Here is a 19,780-nt window from a genome sequence, read left to right on the forward strand (position 1 = left end):
AGGTTAACCGATTGAAATATGAATTGTGATCTGAGTGTTTTAATTTGTTCTTGTTCGTTGATTAGTGTTTAGTCAAATGTTCAACTTGAAATGAAATGTAAAAATAGTTTGGTTAACTTTGTTGTGTAACAAAGGTGGTAAAAAAGGGTAAAGATGATGAGGATAAAAGTGAAAAGACTGAGTTAATGATGGTGAAAAGGCTCAAGGTGCAATAGCTTTTTTTGTGTGTGTCTTGATTCAAGATAATGATGAGCATGAAAAGACATTCACATTGATAGAGTAAAATGAGTTGGAGGTTGAATGTTGAGAAGTAAGATGATGATGATGATGAGGTGAAAGGTAAGGTAAAATGGATTGAAAAAATTTAATCCAAAAGGAGAAGAGAAGAAAAAAGATGAAGAATGATGAGGAAAAATGATGGAGTAAAGATTGAGGTTTAAAGTGTATCTGTGGTTGATGGCAGTGAATTTGATGGTGATTGAGATGAAGATGATTAAAAGTTTGAGTTGGAAAAGGGTTCGAAATGGGAAAGAGATTGATTTCTCTGGTGTAAAAGATGAAAACAGAAAATGGTTCCAAAAAGAGAAATGAAGATTAAGGGAGAGAAAAATGAAATTTCATTTCTTTCATTGGCTAAAAAATGATGGACATTGATTTGAAAAAAGATGTTGCTTCGAAAAGGTATCGAGACAAAAAAGGTGTAAAGAGTCGAGCAAGTCAGTTTCATTTCAATTTCCCAAACTTATCGACTAAAGCTTCTTCATTTGAATCATCAACAAGAGTTCATATAAATCTATAATTAACAATTCCATGGTTTCGAGACTCGACTCATGAAGTCTGTCTTGTATTATATTACAGTTTAATTTTTTCAACGATTTGCAGCTTTGCTTGTAATGTAACCAAAACATATCCGAAAAAGCTGTTAAGTCATGTTACAAGTTTTTTTAGGATTGTTGCTCTTTGATAACATAATGTTAATAGATTTTTTCATTTTACCATGATTTTTCAATTGAAATGTTGGCTTTTGTTTCCCTTTTACCTTTTCAAATCTAAAATCAAATATAATCAAGATGAAAGGCAACATGGACAGAGACAAGAAGAAGATGAAAAAGGTCATGAGCCGGTGCAATATTGAAAGTAAAAGGTACAATGGACTGAAGAGTGAAATGAAAAAAGGAGGGAAAAGGTGTTTCAATATCTTGTTAAGAAGAAAGTTGAATGGAAAAGAAATGAAAAGTTCAATTTTCCTGTCATCATTTTCAACTTTTTAAATTTTCTTTTTCTTTCGCTTCACCATAAACTGACATTTTCTTGAGACTTGGCTTCAAGAAAATGAAATGGATAATACAAATAATGTTGATCAAAAAAAAAATGTGATCAAGAATTGGAATGATGTTTATTTGCTTGTTGTTTACCAATGATTAAATGATTTTTGCTCCTCTCCATCATCTTCCATCTTCTTCATCATACTCTTCATAATCAATCTTACCATTTCTGGATCCAATGTGTAACTATTATTGTCATCAATAGGAGTCAACATGGAAGAAGCGAAAGAAGAGGAAAAAAGATTTTCTCATTTCACGTTTTCTTCCCAAACACAACATCATCACCATTGACAACAAATAACATAACAAACAACATCATGGTCATTACCTGATCTTCATCTTCTTAACACCACCAAAAATCTTTCCTCAACTAATCATCCTTTTTTTTCTTCATCTTCTCACCTTTTTATTTACTTCTCCATGAACATTGATAGAAGAAGATGAAGGAGGAAAGAAAGTCTATTGTTAGAGCGCCATTATTCTTGTTCATCCTACATTTATCTTGGTCACTCATGAAAAGAAGAAGATGATGAGGAGGAAAATGATGATAATGATGATGAGATGTAGATGAAAGACTTGGTTGAGGCAAGAAAGTACAACTTGGTGAAAGGAAAAGTAATATTAATACCATTTGCTGTTAAATGCGCAAAAAATAAGCAACTTTAAGGTGAAACTTGGGTAAAGATAACTGGGAGTTTTCACTCCCAGTTTCTAGATAATATGACTTTAACTGAGACTTTGAGCCAAATTTTGAGGGAAAAAGGCGAAATCAATAATTAATAGATAAATCTTCAAGAATTTAAATAATCTATTCAAACGAAAATTTAAAGATCGCTCGAAAGATAATTAATTGGCAATCAATTTCCCATCTTAAAACATGAAACATTTTTGCCACTTTAAGCTTGAGAACTGTTGATGCTACAAAAAAATAAATGTCACTGAACGGTTTTCATCCAAAATTTTTCGAAAAAAATGTTCTATTCTGTAATGAAATTTTCATTTTTTAAGAATTTCCAATTCTTTGTTTTCAATTTTTCGAAAATTTCGTTAACCATTTTCGAACCAAAATTAGCAAGTTTAAGATGAGAAAACATGATTTCATAGGAATCTTCATTTCGAAAGCTTGACTCAATTTGATGTGTAAATTGTTCATCATTTGAAAAGATTTTTTCGTTTCAAGGTTTCCATAAAACAGTCTTTACCATTTCGAATCATTAACAGCTTCAATTGTATTATTGTTTCAATGAGTTTATTGAAATTATTAATATTCAATTCATTGAGGAAATTCTTGAAATTTTTCACTTCTCTTTTGTTCATTATCAAATGGTTGATGTTTACTGAACGAAAGGTGAAACATTTTTTGCTCTCATTTCTATCATCATTTTCTGATCATGATTATTTTTCACCATTTCCATCAATGTTCTCTGTTCATTACTCGAGGCTAATTTTATCAAATTTTCTCAACACTGTAAACACCTTTTTCATGGCACATTATTTTCCAACCATAATTATCTTCATCATCACCATTGTTACTAAACTGTCAATTTTCCTTCTAATCATTTTCGCCATCTTCACCTTTCTTTCTTCTTCTTTTCTCTCCTCTTCATTCTTCATGAAACTTGTTCAATACAGACTTTCACATCATTATGATGTTTCTTCATCTATTATTGTCTTCCCTTAAATAAGCCAGTTTTCATATCAAAATGTTGTCATCTTTAAAGATGAAGAGACGAAGGAAAAGGAAGAGACTTGAAGATGAAGGCAAAGCAAAAAAGATATTGATGTTTCTTCACATTTCTCGTGAATTAACTTTACATTAACCAACATATAATTGAGATAATAAGAGTCTTGAAACACTTTCTTTCCCCTCATCGAGTGAAAATAAAGGCAATGGAAACAAGTTCTTGCCTCTCTCCTTTCATCCACCAATCGTCACATTCACATTAATAATATATCATGCAGCAATCGTTTCTTTTCATCACTTTCATCTTTTCCTTTTCCCTTTCCATTCATATCCATTTTCAAGATCAATTGTTGACTCTTTAACTCTTCAATAGGATTTACAAATAATCATCATTGCTGCTTCAATGGATACCGTTTGTATTGATGTGATAAAGTTAAAGTGTGAGAAGATGAAATAGTAAATGGAAATGTTATCAATGTTCAGATTCCAAAATTGGATATAGTCAAGGGTTGAGATGATGAGAATGATGATGTTAGTCAAGATCAGGTTAAACCTTTTCATGTTTAAATTTAAATCTATTTGAACAAACAAATTGTTCTGACAAGTTTTTTTTACTCTTCATATTTTTGCCAGATTTTACCAATTTTTCTTTTATTCAAAAACATTTTTTACTCAATAAGTCTTTGTAAAATTGAGCCAATCAAACCTTCAAATCTGATCAAATCATGACAAATGAAATTTCTGTTATTCATCAACTGATTAAACCAAAGTCAAGTGTACTGTTGAGTTTTACCCTTGAGCTAGACTGCAGTTGAAGGCACAGAGCAATATGTTGTTTGATAAGCAAATTAGTTGGACAACAATAGTTTCAAAGCGTATTAACCCAGAGGAAAAGCCGAGAATCTGGAAAATGGCTTTCTTCGAACATAAAATCCAATCGTACAATCAAACTGAACAATTTAACGATTAGACTAAAGTTGAACCTTTGATATTAATTGCTCGACTAAGCGTGAGTAAGTGCCACCTAAAATCAATATCCAGAGTAAAATCAAGTGATACATATGATCATAAACAAGCAAGGTGACATTCACCTTTAGCATATTTATAGCACTCTTCACTTTTTTTCAACTATTTTTTTCAATTTTATTAAAAGCGTCACTAATTTTTTGCCACTTAGTTTTGCCATATTAATTAATAGTTTTCAATTAAAAATTCAAATTTTGAAAAGGGCAAATTTCACCATTTCCTATAAAACGCTGTTATCTTGACAAAAGACAACACAGCCGCTAAACGAAACTTCCAAATTGTTACGAAGAATATCCTGTAACGAAGTCTAAGAAGTGGTGCTAGAAATCTTCGATTATTGACAGCCTTTTACATAAAGCATGAACTGCTATAAGATGATTCCACATTACTCAAAATTACAAAAAACTTTCATTTCATGCTGTTTGATACAATGATAACATGAATTAATTATCAATCGTTTTTTAAGCAAATTGACGTGGCTGAAAAAAAACTTCTTGAAGCAAAAGGATGTTAATTTCATCGTCTGAGAGCAGATTTTTGAGCAGAATATTGTATTGTGGAGCCAATTGTCGGTTAACTTTACTCAGCTGCATTCTGAAATTATTCACTAGATAAAATAAACAATGTATTAACCATGAACATTTTAACATTAGCATTTCAAATAGTGACTAATCCAATGGTGCCATTGGATAAACTTTTTACTGTTTGCTAATGTGGGTATTGTAGGTTAGAGTAGCGTATAAATAGTAGAAAATCATTTTCTTGAAACTGAATGTGAAAGGTAGAGGTAAACTACTTTAAGGTATTCTAAACCGATGTAACTTAACTAAAAGATTAAAAACTTCCAGTTTGATATAAATTTTGTTACAAAAATAATGTATTTTACCATTCTGTTGCTAACTATTTCAGTGAATAAGTATGTTTGCACGCAATTGGCCCCAGACAACCAGATACGTGAAAAGCCTGGAAATGGAGTCACTAATAAATTGACTGAAGATGCTCCCGTTACTGAGGATATTTTCGCTTTTTCTAGACAAATGGCACGGTTCATCGGAATAGAAATTGTGTCGCCAACTACGCCTATGACTACTTCAACTACAGTGGAGCCAAATACGCCAATGTATGATAGGTTACAATTTAATACCAACGATACTGATATGGACTTACCAGATCCGTCCGGTCAGCAAGTCGATGATTTAAGTCTTAAATCTTACAGTAAAATCTTTCTTAAATTTTTGATCAACAATCATGCTTGAACTTTAAGCAATAAAATTTTTTTTCTAACGAGCGTATTAGCTTGCTTGATTACATAGATTGTGATAAAATTTGCTGGTTTAGACAGCATCTTTGACTTGTTCAAAAAGACACTTATTATTCCATGTTTCAATTCAGTTTTTTTACAATTTTAACCCTGTCTATTTTTTCGAGTATGATACCATCACTATATTTTTCAGCATGGTCAATGACATCGATTCTGCTAAGATTTAGCTGGCTTAGACGGCATCTTCATTATGTTTAAAAAGACATTTTAAGGTTTCCCTAGCAATTTAGCAATTTAGCAATTTATAACAATTTATAATCATTTATTGTGAAAATGTATTTGAAGGTAAAATGGGGAAACATTTTTCAAAGTGTTGAACACCAGAAAAACTTGGTCCTATCCAAGTTTGATGAGTTTATCGGAGCAAACTCGTGTCTTTTAATTTTCATCCTCTTTTTATCAACTTGCCAATCATGAGAGTAATCAAAAATACAGAATCAATCTGAGGTGATGATTCCTCGAGACTCAACATTGATCTTTTTTTCTGATGAAAAAGTGGCAAAAAACAAGTTTGATTAATGATTAATATTTCATAACTTTTTTTCTTGATCAAATCATTATGAGTTGAATTCAGATCTTTGGATTTAATTAACTAAAGATTCACTTTTACTCATCATGTTTTCACATTTTTTGCTTCCTTATTTTATTTTTGCTCAACTCTATTGATAAAAATATATCTTTCCTTTTGTTGTTTATTAATTATTCAAGAGTAAAATGAAGAAGCCAGAAATGATAATCATTATCATCATAATGTGATGATATTTACTCAAGGTTTCAGTCAAACTTTTTTTCTCTTCTTCTTCTCTCTTCATCCTGTTTTTGGGCTTTTTTTGTTCAGTTACGGATTCTGTAGTATAATGTTTAATTTATGCTGTTAAAGGGAAGCAGACATTTTCAGACATTGTTCAGATCAATTCAGTGAAGCTTGAACATTTCATCAAGTTCATCATGATGCTTTCCTCTTATGATTATCATAAATTGTCATTCATTGGTTAACAACATTTACTTTTCACTTTTGCGTCCCTTTCTTCTGCTTATTCTTGGTCAGTTATTAGCTCATATTGCAAGCACAAGCTACACTCGCAATGAAATTGAATTTTTCAAGTGTTAATCTAATTTTGTCACTTTGCTTGGCAGCTTTTCCTGCTTCAAGTTTGCTTCAATGTTTCACCTGTTTGATAGCAGGTTAAGTTTAACACAAATTAGTTTGTATTATTACTGCAACAAAAAGCCATATCGATTAAACCAAGACCAGTTTATTTGAACAAGAGTCAACCCACAAAAGATTGCAGATTGAGCCAAAATATTGTTTCGACTTGCAAAGTCTCATCATCGACCTTTCTATTCTCGATTTGGATGAACCTGGAAATTTTAAACATTGAATTTAATGCCAGGATTATGAGTATTGTGTCAAGATTTCAATTGCTCATCGTCAGAAAATTTGATTTCAAGCCTTGAAAACTGGAAATTATTGAAACATTTGGATAACAATGAGAATTTTTGTTGATTTTATTTTCATCTGTTACTTAGCAAAGATTAAATGAAATTGAATCTCACCTTATAAGTTTCATGGCGAATGCCTCCAACATTGAGCACGACCCGGTTCTCTGCATCCAAGTTCATATTTCATCTGGATTATTTAATATGAGCTCGGGATAAACACTTTTCCCGGCTCCGTTGTTCAATATAATACAATGTGAAGCAAAATTGGGTGAAGATTCAAAATTTCAATTGATTCACCAATTGACTATTTACACTTCAATTGACAAACAAACAAACAAAATTGTTCACTTGACTGAGTTATTCCGATGGCAGCCTCATTGGTGACAACAGTAATGAAGACAATGAATATGCAGCAGCAAAAAAAAAGAGAGATGCTAATGGATGAATTAATGAACTTGTGGTAAAGATGAACAAATTAAATTTTAAAAGGGCGACAACAAAATTATCCAATTAATTGTAATTTCAATGGTAAAGTGATGCTGGTGACGATGAACAAGATGATGAGACTGGTGAAGATGATGATGATTCCAATCCGATTAGGTTGAACATGACTTAGAAACAAAATAATCCAATAACAAATAAATGCTTCTTTTGGTTGAAACTAACCTGAAACTTGAAACATTAACCTAATCATAACAACAACATTTTGAGCTTTCAAAGTTAACTGACAATTAACTTGATTATAAATTATTTAAAACATAAAATCTATTAAAATTGTCCAATCATTTACTCAACAGAAAAAGTCTAAAAAGTCAACAAATCAACAAGTAATAATTATTAACTAATTGTTAACTAAACCCCGATCCCCATTCATGTAAATTGTTTATAATTTACATTTACTTCATTCGTTGATCATTTCATGATCATTGTTCAACTGTAAACATTCAGTCAATGTCATCCATTGTAATCCAAAGAGTTTAATGATTTAAATCTGCAATTAAAAGAGAAGAACAAAAATTGGGTTAAAATTGGGTTTAAATGTTTCTTCCAATCAAAGATATTCTCGACACTCTTCATGCTTGTTCAGCTGTTGGCACAGAATTTACTCTTTCATGATTATCATTGGCTCATCTTCATAATCATTCAGTAATCATATAATTTCCGTTTCCTTAAACCATTACAAATGCAATAACAAATGATGTAAAAGGAGGGAAAATAATGTTCACAATAGACTCTAACAAGCGAAAAGAATTGAAAATATTTCTCTGATTTATCAATTGAATCAGCAGATTGAAAATGTTTATATATTATACATTATAAGTGATGATATTGTTTGAAAAACAAAATTATTTGCTATTATAATATCTGTCTATTTACTATGATTATTAGATTTGGCATTTTGCTTTTACCTTGTTCATCTTTGATGCTTCAGTTTACTCATAATTTCAATAGTATTCAATCAATATTATGAGAGCATCAAATCAGGTAGGAAAAAGTGTCAAATACAATCAGTAAATCAGTAAATATTGGGTTTAGCAAAAATCAACATCAAAAATCATCTTTTGTTGTCATTGAAATGAATTGTTTTTATTTGCTCTCTACTATTTTTTATTTGGTTACAATTACAATATCAGTTCATTTTCATCAACAGTCTTGATTAACCTGGATCAATGTTCATAATTTTACATTCAAACATTACAATTTAACAAAAAATAAACATTAAACTGATTAACCAGAAAGCAACTCATTATATGAAATCTTTGGCTCTTCATTTTTCAATGTTGATTTATTTAATCACAGATTCGCATCAATGTTATTGGGTCAACATTTTTCAAGGGCAATGAGAATATTCAATTCACAGATTATCAGGGTAATTAATAATTGAACCATTTAGAGTCAAGAATATGGCAAATTATTTTAAATCAATCAAAGTAGGATTGGGTAAACCAGTTGATAATTATTCTGGTTTGAGTCAACATTGTTTTCATTTTTGGAAATGATCTGTCAACTGATTGCTCTTGCTTTTTATTTTGGAGTGAATTTGCTGTTTACCAACGGACAATCAACAGTTGATTTGGCTTCAGTGATTAACCATGGAAGAAGTAATGAAATGATCAACTATACCGATTCAATTAACAGTACAATTTACAGTGGTAATGCTATTGTGAACGGTAGCAGTGATGGCAGTTATAGCTTTGTTGGTAATGAAACATGGGAATCAACCGAAAGTCAACTGTTAATTACCAATTCAACTAGAGGCAACCAGCAAGTATCGCCATCACATTATCAAGATCATGAAGCTCTCATCAAAGCTTTCCTTGATTTATTGTTGGCTTATCGAACCAATGGATTACCCAATTTACAGGATGAAATGGTAATTGAAGGAACAGCAAACGCTTTTCGCAATTTTCTTAAGCAAGCCACTAAATACGTTGAATCTAATCCTGACCTGACAACATTTGCCTTTCCAGCAAAAAATACAACAATCCTGGGCGAGACAAGGAGACTGTTTAGTGACTGGGTAAAGATCAGAGTTCAAAGTGCTACTGATTGGTGGACAACAATAACGAAATATTCAACTTCAACATCTAAGCCGACCGTTGAGAGTAAAAAAGGTTAAGAAATTCATTTTTGGATTTGTTAAGTGAATAAAGAAAATAGCTTGAAATTAAAATTCCAGTTCATTTTGATCAACAGTCTTGATTAACCTGTAATCGATTAATTATTTATGTGAAATCTTTGGCACTTCATTTTTCAAAGCGCTTTTGGTATCCAGCCGTTGTTTAGCTTTTCATACTTGGTTAAGGAATATTTGCTTTAACTTTACTGTTTAACATTTTTTAATTGTTTGATTTTTAGATCACAAATTGGGACTAAATTTTGAGTAATTAGCATTTCGGGTATTTTAATCTGAACTTAATTGTCTTTGAAAAGTTCATTTTTTTGGTTTTTAAACTTCTAGTTTCACTGATTTTTCAATTGGTTGAGAAGCATAAAAAAACTGGTAAATCTCTTAACTTGGCTTTACTTTTTAAATATAAAAACTAGGATTGTCTTTATTCGCGTTAATTGTCTCTGCTTTTGCGAACTAAACAAACCTATCGTCACCTTCCGACTAAACTCGAAAAACATTCTGCTCTTACTGTCAACGAGATTACGGTATATCGACTTAAATCGTGAAGATGGACATTGTGATGTCGTCTTGCAATTAGTGTAATCGGTTATGGAGTCAAATTTTTCAGGTTTCATCAAATGACTTTTACTGTCAAAGTACTTAACCAGAAACAGGTTGAAACCTTATTGATCTAATCAACATAAACAACAGCCATTGTGTGTTGGTAGCAACATTTCTGCAACTTCTTGTTACCAAAATGAATATTTACAAGTTGCATTTCCAACGAATGTTTGCCCAAAAAAATGTCGCTATTTTTCCTCATCAACTTATAAACAGTGTTCAATACAAGTTGAAACATTATTTTTACATGATTGCCATTTATATTGAAAGTAATTTGAGTAGAGAGAAAAGCCTTAAAGTATGATTTAATTTTTCCTGGTTCTCTGCCTTTTCTGGTTCATTTTAATATCCATGTTTTCACATTATTTGAATTTGAGCTTGTTTTTGCTCTTATTTTCCCTGTTAATGTTATTCTTGTTTTCAGAAGAGAGAGAAAGAAAAAGGACACAATTTAATGTTTTCAAGATAAATGAACATAAGATGAAAAGAACAGAAAGTGAACTCAATTTTCTGTGATAAAATTCGGTGGAGAGGAAGAAGAAGAAAAAAAAGTTCAACGAAATGAAATTAGCTTCCAGGCTTTTGATAAACAAAATCCACATTTTCTTTGCTTCAAAACATCTTTCATCTTCCAACATCTTAATAACTTTTTTCTCAACCAGTCCTTCCATGAAACCCAAAATTTCATTTCAGGATAAAACTCAACCAATATTCATTCCGGTCGATATATATAAATAGACAAAATGTAAAATATATATTTATACAACAGCTTGGTGTCATTGGTAAGGATAGATATTCAATTCAGCAAAAAGAGTGGCAAACAAAATTATCCAAAAAAAGGATAAAAAGCCAAAAAGGTTGACCAGTAAACTTGGAAATCTTTTTCCAGGTTTACCTGAACATTTCACTTAATATTGAATGTTCTTGCTCAAACATGACATTCTGTTGAATCATCACAAGTAAGCAAACAAACATTTCTAACCAATTTGAATAAAGAAATTTTCATTTCTCAATTTTTTATCCATTTGATTGTTGAACAATATTTACATGATTCCTTGATTAGCAATGATCGTCTTACATGGAATTCAGTTTGCCTGTTAATCTTTTCAGCTTTTCCTCAATCGGAAGCTGATTTTAATATTATTGAAATTCCAAATTCTTGCAGGAAGAATCTAATGTTGCAGGAAAGAGAGGAAAAGTTTTACAATGAAAATGTTGCTGAATATTTCATCTACAAAAAAAGCTGCTTTAACTTTTTTTTCACATTCACTTGGAAACTGGAAAAGGCAGAAAAGGTTGAGTTATGATTTTTGCAGATACTTTGAGCATATATATTCTGTTGATTTGCAGAACTTTTTTATTCAAAATTTGCAACCATTTTCTTCTTGTGTCTTACTCTTTCTTGCTCATCATCATCATTCTTTTATTATTTCCATCATTATGTTAATTCATTTGAATCTTACAATCAAAGATGAGGCCGATGAGAAGCAGGCAACACTGGAAATCTATGAGCCAACCATGAATATGGTTTGCTCATCACAATGAATTTGAAATTTGTGTGTTTACCAATTCAAAGTTCATCTTTTTTCCTTTTCTTCTTTACAGACTTTTCTTTCATCTAATAAATAATGTAAAATGTGAAAATATCTTTGAAATATTGAAGTCGATAAATTTTCCTCTTCTAAATATGGTTTCATCGGAGCGTTCATGAAAATTATAACATTGGAAACAGCATCAACCTTTACTGGCAACTTTTGTTTTTCATCTTTCATGGTAAATGAAGGTTGATGATGAACAGAAAACAAAAGATCTTCAAATCAAGAATGAAAAAAGCTACAAATTATTCATAGAAACTGTCGAATGCAAATGAAAAATTTATGTCTATTTTATCGTAAGTCTACAAGTTGACGAAGGCAACAATATGAGAAAATTTGATTCTTTTTTCTTTGATTTGTCAATTCAATGTAACTGAGCATTAACATGAGAGTAACTTTTGATTGAATCTAATGTGCTGGGAAAATTAGTGTAACTGTTCCTACGGCAAGATTAACGTGATTAACATATGACTTGTGTTTTGATTAATTAGTGTTTCAACTGTACAACCAATATATGGATAATTGACTGTTTAATGTGTTATTAAGGTTTGATTTATGATATGTATTAGATGATAACATGATGCAAGGTAAAACATGAATACATGAATTTGTGTTACAAGACAAGCAACACACTCACTAGGAGATGAACCATTTTTGGGTAGAGATGAAAGAGTTATCACTACTGTTTGGCTGTTTAGCTTTTTCACTTGTTTTGACGGTAAATTACTTTTACAGTTTATTATTATATCTAAATTGTTACGAGTAAATACACTTACATAGATTGATGATGACTACTGTTGGAAATGTATTTTGATATAAAGTATCTACAATGGTTAACTACAAGAGAAACATCAAGCAACCTTAATAATAATCAACAGTTATCATTCACTGTTGGTTATCAATTGTCAGTGAAAATACTGATGACTGGATGATCAAGAGAAGAAGATGATTATTTTGGAAAAGAGCATTTCTTTTGGTGAAAAAGGTTGCCAAACGATAACATTGGTAACAAAAAATAACATGCAGAAGGACCACTTGATGGAAGCAGAAGGGAATCAGGAGAAAAGGCAAACGTCCAAATGAACCAGTTTGAAATGGATTTTTGATGATTCCATGTATACTTCAATCTATATTACACCATTCAACAATCGTCTGAAAATGTAATGTACCAAATGGTAATAATTTACATTCGCTTGATGTTATTTACAGATTAACAGGCAATTGTGATTGACACTTTAAACTGAACAAACAGTCAACAGCTGAGTTACCAGACGATATAATTATTGGATATCAATGTCTTTTCACTGGAACTGGCCATCATTGGTTAACATTAAATACGTCTAATTGTAAATTACGATCCTTAATCGATATAATGTTGTTTCCAATTTATCCCAACACGCCAACATTTAATTTGGATTTTTTTCCTCTTTCTGTATCTGTGAACATTTTGTATTGATCTGGTTAACGAAGCAATAACTTGATGGCGTGTTGATTAACAAATTACAGTTGTAAAGTGTCTTTAAAAACATTGAGTTATGTCACCATTGGATCGCACTTGATAATTAAACTCGAGCTTCGATTGATTGTTGCGTCCTTTTTTACCATGGGAAATTGTTGATTTAGATTGATTGGACAATAATAGAAATGATAATTTAAATTGGAAATAAAACTCAATAAATCAAGAGATATTTTTTTTGAACAAAGCGAGACTTTCTTTAATCAACTTGGCTACTTATTGAAAATGTCAACAAGAAATGATGTGAATAGTATCGTCAAATCAATCAATCTATCGTTCAATTGATCAATTAATCGATAAGACGAAAAGGAAGAAAAAAATGAATTAAAACAAGGTGAAAGTAATCAGTTTATATCATTGAAATGGTAATAATGTGATCGTAAATGGAAATAATAATTAAGAGGTAAAAAAAAAGGTAAAGGTAAAGCATAATGAAAATAGGTAAAAGTAAATCGAGTGTAACGAGTTTAGACAAAATATCGATCTAATGGTATAAATCATTGATTCCTTGAAGGAGGACATGAGATGAAGAGGAAAGAAGCCTGTTGAAAATTATCACCCAAAATGATGATAATGATGATGGGAATGATGATGAAAAATAATGGACAAAGTAAAGGGTGTTGCGTTTTATTCTTGCCAGTTATCTCATCCGAATGGAGATTAAACAACTGATAAAGATGAAAATGTCCAATGGAAATCTTATAAATCTCCATTGAGATAAGATAGCTGGCAAGAATAAAACGCAACACCCTTTAGTACATTTTACTGTATCCAGTTTAACCTATTGTTACCCAAATGGATAACAGATCCGAGTCTTTACAAATCCAAATGATTCCAACGAAACCATTTCAAACCCAAACTGTATTTCATAAAATTATCATTTTCTAATCTTAAACAATCGATAAATCTTTTAAATTTAATAAATGTTTACCAGGAAAATGGATAAACTGTTGTTAAAAATGACTGGTAAAGAGAAATTAAAATGAACCAAATTCTAGGTAAGTTAATAGAAATGAATATCAAAATTGTATTGTCATCTAAACTCTTTTTTTTCTACCTTCATCTTGTCTATCTTTTAACAGGTTATTATCGATAAAATATGGGCTCGGTTTGAACCATCGATCGGACCTTTGCATGTTCACAGAATCATCATTGTCTTCCTTTTCATCCTTTTTCACCAACTTTATTCCTTCACAATGAATATTTGCATCAATACTTGAATAAAACTGTTCATTGGAATGACTTTTTTACTTTTGTACTCATTAGTGAGTTTACCAGTTTTATTTTGGTTCATTTGTTGGTTTATTGGTGAACACACACAATGTTGAGATTAATTAATCTCAAAGTTTATACTTTAAAGGTAAATGTATATTAATAAATATAAATAGTAAGCAATCAAGCAAAAAATAAACAATTTGCTTACTCTTCTCTTCTCAGCTTTTTCATTTGTGCATCTTACCTTTTATTAAACCTTTTTTTTCCTATCATCATCATCTTCATTTTCATCTTCACCTTGCCTACAACTATTAACATTATTCAAAGGCTTCTACTGCTAACTGTAATTAGTTTCTTCCATTTTCTGTTCTTCTTTTTTTTGGTTGTTACCTTGCTCATCATTTAACTCAATCTATGCTAGTTGCTCAGCTTGTGAAATGATGATGATGATGGAATTAGTCACATGAAACATTTAAAACATCTTCACCGAGTTATAGGAACAAGAAGATAATGTTAATATTAAAACATTGAAAGAAACAGTTTGTTATATCTCTAATAAACAACATAAAATGCACCTAACAGTGAATGCTTACGGTATATATTATCATACTTTAGACGTAAATGTACATAGAGCCAGTTTTAGGCTAATGTTTAGCCAACTCTTCAATAATTCTTACCTTTACTTTTATTAAATCCATTGAATTAATTATGTAGACGAGTGCATCAATTGATGGTAACACTTTCACTAGCAAAAGGGAAAACAATATCAATGGGAGAAACTCAAATCCAAATTGTTGTTTGTTTCATTTGGAGTTGTTTTTTCTTTGGGTTTGAACCTGATTCTCTCGGGTAATCCAGTTGTTATTTAAAATTATTCAACACTTGGACACATTAAAACTGTAGTTGGTTGATGAAACAAGATGAAAAACTATTGTTGATTCATTTGAAAACCAATCGACTGGTGAAGAGATGAGTTAAACTGACACAAGATTAAATTGAAATGGAATAACTGTGAATCATAGTTTCAACTTTTACTCCTAGTTTTAAACCTTGTTTCTTAACGTAATTATTATATAATACTTTTTCGATTAAATTTTTGCTTAATTTCGTCTTCTCTTGCTCTTTCATTCACTCTTTTCCTCTCTTTCTCTCACTCTCGATCTCTCTCTTGATTCTCAACCCGGCCTGGTTGAAATGAAACCAGGGAAATGATGGAACAGCAACCTTGACAATCTTTGTTGGTAAAAGTTGGTTATAGACTTTCTCACTTTTTCTCACTCTCCCAACAGTCTCTGGGAGCGAGAATGATGATATTACTGGGAGTTGAAGGGAGTTAAGGCTAATAGACAAGTGCATGCGAATAGAAGAGTTGGAGAGGTAAAATTCAGACTGAATAGATTCCATGTTGAATGTTGAATAACCTGGAAACCAAAAGTTGATTTTGTATTGTTATGTAGAGCCATCTATCTTTGGTGACTGCAACTTTACTATTGGCTTCTATCAGCGGTTGCGTATTAAGTTGAGTTATGTTAATTTTTTTATGAGTAACAGGCTATGTAATCGTGTTCATTGAAATTTTCATCACCCCCTGAGATTGTTATCCTTAATAGTATTTGTTGTCGTTGTTTTCATCTTTGGACGAATCATCAGTAAAGTGTATTATGGAGGGTCAATACCCAAATTGGAACTCTCCTCCGTATGGTGAACCAACTTATGGTGAACCGGCTTATGGTGAACAGAGCTCAGGTAATTGTCAGATGTTGCTTTAAGTGTTTTACGTATTCATTTTAAATCATTTATTTACATTTCTTTTTTCTTTGAAGATTTTGTCACAATTGAAAGTCCCATGGATAACTTGAATACAATGTCATCCCATGGTTATTATCCTTATTATCAACCTGCACCCGCTGCACCGTCAACCAATTCAATTTTCAACTCACAAACAACATCAAATGATCTGAGTGCTGATCCTTTTTACTCATCAACTACTTCAGGTGATCCATACGCTGATGAACCTCCATTGTTGGAAGAGTTAGGAATCAATTTTGATCAAATAATGCAGAAAACTCTTGCTGTTATTATTCCCTTTAAGAAAACTGAACAAAGTATCCTCCATGAAAGTGATCTTACTGGTCCATTGGTATTCTGCTTCGCTTTTGGAATGTTTCTTCTTCTTTCTGGAAAACTTCACTTTAGTTATATTTATGGTATTGGAATTGTTGGATGTTTATCAGTTTACTTTTTACTCAACCTTATGTCACCCACCCAAACTTCAATTTCATTCATTTGCACAGTGTCTGTATTGGGTTATAGTCTTCTTCCTATGGTCGTTCTTTCTGGCCTTGCTGTCATATTTAAGCTAAGCACCGGTATAATTGGTAATTTCTTTGCAATGACGGCTGTTCTATGGTGTGCTTTAAGTGCCTCGAAGCTTTTTGTAACTGCTTTAGCTCTTCAACGACAACAACCACTGATTGCCTATCCCTGTGCTTTACTTTATGGAGTTTTTGCTTTACTGACAGTCTTCTGAGCAGAAAAGTTTCTTGTTAACCGCTTGTTTTCAATGGACTTATCAAGTCAAGATTCACTATTAAAGTCTTTGATTCCAAATGGATAAACTTGTCCAATGTCATCTTCAGTCAATCAACAACTTCCCTTACAAACTTATCATCGTCAACATCTTAAAGATGATCAAGTTTAACTTTACTTTTCTCAAACAAGCTTCAATAATTTTCATTCTCATTCAATTTTTGTTTGTCACCAATCTCTTCTTGTGCTCTTCCTTTCATTTCATATTCCACCTCAACTTATTGGTTATCAGCCTAATTTATGGACAGAGTAAAATTGTAGCTACTTTCAAATGATGACCAATTCATGTTGATTGTTTGATTTATAGTCGCCTATCTTGTTATTTAAAACATTTTATAAGAGACAGGCTAATCAACCAGAATACATCTTTTGCTGTGCAAAGTCCTCTTATCTAAAAATCATTATTTATTTAACTCTTAAGTTTTAAGTTTAATTCAATTATTATAATGAATAGAAATAATCCCGTTGCAAAGTTTTACTTAATTTTATATAATATTTTTCAATTTGTCGGGTAAGGCTTTTCGATTCAGTTTATCTTATTTTTATAAAATAGTTGGTATAATTTTTCTTTCCTATTTCCATGTTCGTGGCATTTAGATCGGGAATGGTCCTGTATGGATTGTTTGGAGCTTTCCAATCTGATGAATTGAATCAAAACAAATTATATGGAAAATGCGATTACCATTGTTATTTTTTCAAACTTTACAATCGATTGAAATTGTGCATGCAGCTATAAAATTGGTTCCATCATCACCTTTTCTAACTTCTCTTTAAACTTTTTTCGTTTCACCTAATATTTGCAGACAATTTGGTCAGTTTACAAATAAACATTATATTTCAATTTTGTTAAGGTTGTTTTTTACGGTACAAGAAGGGGGTGATTGCTGCTCATTCCCGTTGATGAAGTTCATAAAACGAAGTTTAACATCAAAAATAGAGAAAAGTTACAGGGAATATTATGATGGGTCGGTGTTAAATATTGAGATCCATTGATTTGATGAATTGTTGGATAATATGTTCTCATTTAGCACTGAAACTAACTTTAATAGTTTTACCACCGTTTTCAATACTAACATTTTGTAGCGTTACGCTGTATTCGCAGTTTATTTCAAGAAAAAATTTATCCCCAGACGGGCTAACTTTAATCACTGGAGGTTTCAACGGGTTGAGAAGTTGCACAGTATCTCGAGACTCATTCTTGCATGAAGGAGGTGTTTCGATCATGTTGTTAATGTTTTCCTCTACGAAACTTTCCTCGATAGTGTCTTCAGCATAGGGTACGTCAACAGTATCACAGTAAATTACTTGATGAGTATCTTCAGAGTCTCCCTCTTTAGAAAATGATGTTAATATGTTGGCGATACAATTTTCAATTTCCCTTGAATCACCTGATTGTTTGTTTTTATCGAGGAAGTTGCCAAATTCGTCGTAATTTGCAATTATCAATTCATTGATTCGATTAATCGCCACTTTCAGTACTTGCGAAAAAGATTTATAACAAACACGAACCAAAGAACCATCGAAAGCGGGTAACCTAAATAAAACTTGCACTGTATTGGCTGCATATGGAAGAACTTGAATCCATTCAAGTATAAGATCATTTTGTTCTTTTTTAGATTTTGGTATAAAAAGTTCGTGTATTGAGTGCAAATCCTCTGATGTTAAACTTGCTGCCTCACACGATTCAGATAACTCGTGATTACATTTAATTCTCACAGTCGGTGATGGCACATAGTTGGAAACTGCAGGCGATTCAAGAGGTATTTTGAGTACATTTCTATTCCGTACTTTAACATATTTCTTCTTTGGGGTTGTTTCATTTGTATCGGAAGATCTAGAATAAAATTGGAAAAAATATTTTATATTAAAACCATGCAATAACGAAAATTGTAATAAAAAGATTTAAATTCTTACATATTGTCAGCATCTTTGTCTTTGAACAGCTTGGAAATCAGTACATGCTCGTCTTTTAATTCGTGGTTACAATCTACAACCATCTGTTTGATGATGAATTTTTGTTTATAGTGATCGAAACAGGCATAGATATATGTAGGACACATTAGTTTGGCCGTTCTTTGATTTGGTCTGATCCCTTTCGATGTTGACCTGTAACCACCATAATGTTTACAGGTTAATTTCAGATATTGGTATTCAAAACCTTTAATAGACACAGTTGTACCCTCTTGCGATTGCGATTCATCGTCATTAAGATCACCACTAGAGTCAATTGATTCATCATGGTCTTGTTCATGTTCATCTTCTTCTGGTACACCTTCTCCAATCTTTTTGAACGTTTTTCTCTTTTTGCTTCCCCTAACTCGACTCTTAAGCTTCCTACTTGTTGTGATTGTCAATTTTATCGAGGTTTTACGTTGAAATTCATCAACAGCGGCTACAAAATCTTGCCATTGATCAAACTCGGCATACAATTTTAATTGTAACGAATTAAGGTCCAATTTACCGCAGTCCATTGTTGAATAGTAATTAAATATAATCTGTTGCAAGAGATATTACAAAAAGTAAAACTTAAAAATAAAATCAAACTGCAGCAAAGAGATGGATGAAAGGGAACAGAAAGAAGGGTAAAAAGGAGTCATGAAATTTTTAGCGCTCTCTTGAGCCTAGATAGACTTACCTTCTAAATAGATACTTATCAATTGTTAACTGTACTTTTAACAAAGATGACTCGATGTATGAAACAACATAATAATTTGAAATAATAATCGAAAATATAAACAAATTTTTACAAACTTCATGTGTGTGAATCTTTTGATTTTAGACAATAAAATGCATAAATTTTTTCCATAAAGCAATGCCATCTATTAAACGTT

The 19,780-nt window shown here is 31.5% G+C and overlaps 4 protein-coding genes across 5 annotated transcripts in view; 2 read left to right on the plus strand and 2 right to left on the minus strand.

Annotated features, from left to right (window-relative positions):
* Positions 1–15,786, minus strand: part of LOC107364387 (potassium voltage-gated channel protein Shaw) — a 68,352-nt gene extending 52,566 nt beyond the window's left edge. Inside the window, exons 1-2 of one of the 2 annotated variants that reach the window (XM_015931722.3) lie at positions 15,038–15,786; positions 6,914–7,790 (exon numbers count right to left, since the gene is read on the minus strand). In XM_015931722.3, the coding sequence (XP_015787208.1) occupies positions 6,914–6,979 (66 nt within the window). In that variant the 5' untranslated portion in view covers positions 6,980–7,790; positions 15,038–15,786. The remainder of the gene's footprint in view (positions 1–6,913; positions 7,791–15,037) is intronic. The other variant, XM_015931723.3, reaches the window with a different exon arrangement.
* Positions 8,641–9,687, plus strand: LOC149094865 (uncharacterized). The gene is made up of 2 exons (XM_089266500.1): positions 8,641–9,173; positions 9,271–9,687. The coding sequence occupies exons 1-2, from the start codon at positions 8,796–8,798 to the stop codon at positions 9,322–9,324; spliced, it is 432 nt and encodes a 143-aa protein (XP_089122626.1). The 5' UTR covers positions 8,641–8,795; the 3' UTR covers positions 9,325–9,687.
* Positions 15,787–15,895: 109 nt separating the features above from the next.
* Yip1d1 (Yip1 domain-containing 1) lies at positions 15,896–16,978 on the plus strand. The gene is made up of 2 exons (XM_015931726.3): positions 15,896–16,106; positions 16,184–16,978. Exons 1-2 carry the CDS (start codon positions 16,022–16,024, stop codon positions 16,888–16,890), a joined length of 792 nt encoding a protein of 263 aa, XP_015787212.2. The 5' UTR covers positions 15,896–16,021; the 3' UTR covers positions 16,891–16,978.
* A 785-nt stretch (positions 16,979–17,763) lies between these two features.
* LOC107364388 (uncharacterized) lies at positions 17,764–19,725 on the minus strand. The gene is made up of 3 exons (XM_015931724.3): positions 19,585–19,725; positions 18,864–19,444; positions 17,764–18,783 (listed from the first exon to the last, which is right to left on the minus strand). The coding sequence occupies exons 2-3, from the start codon at positions 19,418–19,420 to the stop codon at positions 17,970–17,972; spliced, it is 1,371 nt and encodes a 456-aa protein (XP_015787210.1). The 5' UTR covers positions 19,421–19,444; positions 19,585–19,725; the 3' UTR covers positions 17,764–17,969.
* Positions 19,726–19,780: the final 55 nt, after the last annotated feature.

Source organism: Tetranychus urticae, chromosome 1, assembly GCF_039701765.1.
Source record: "Tetranychus urticae isolate SD_2017Ah chromosome 1, NJAU_TeUrti_SD_1.0, whole genome shotgun sequence".
Lineage (NCBI taxonomy): Eukaryota > Metazoa > Arthropoda > Arachnida > Trombidiformes > Tetranychidae > Tetranychus > Tetranychus urticae.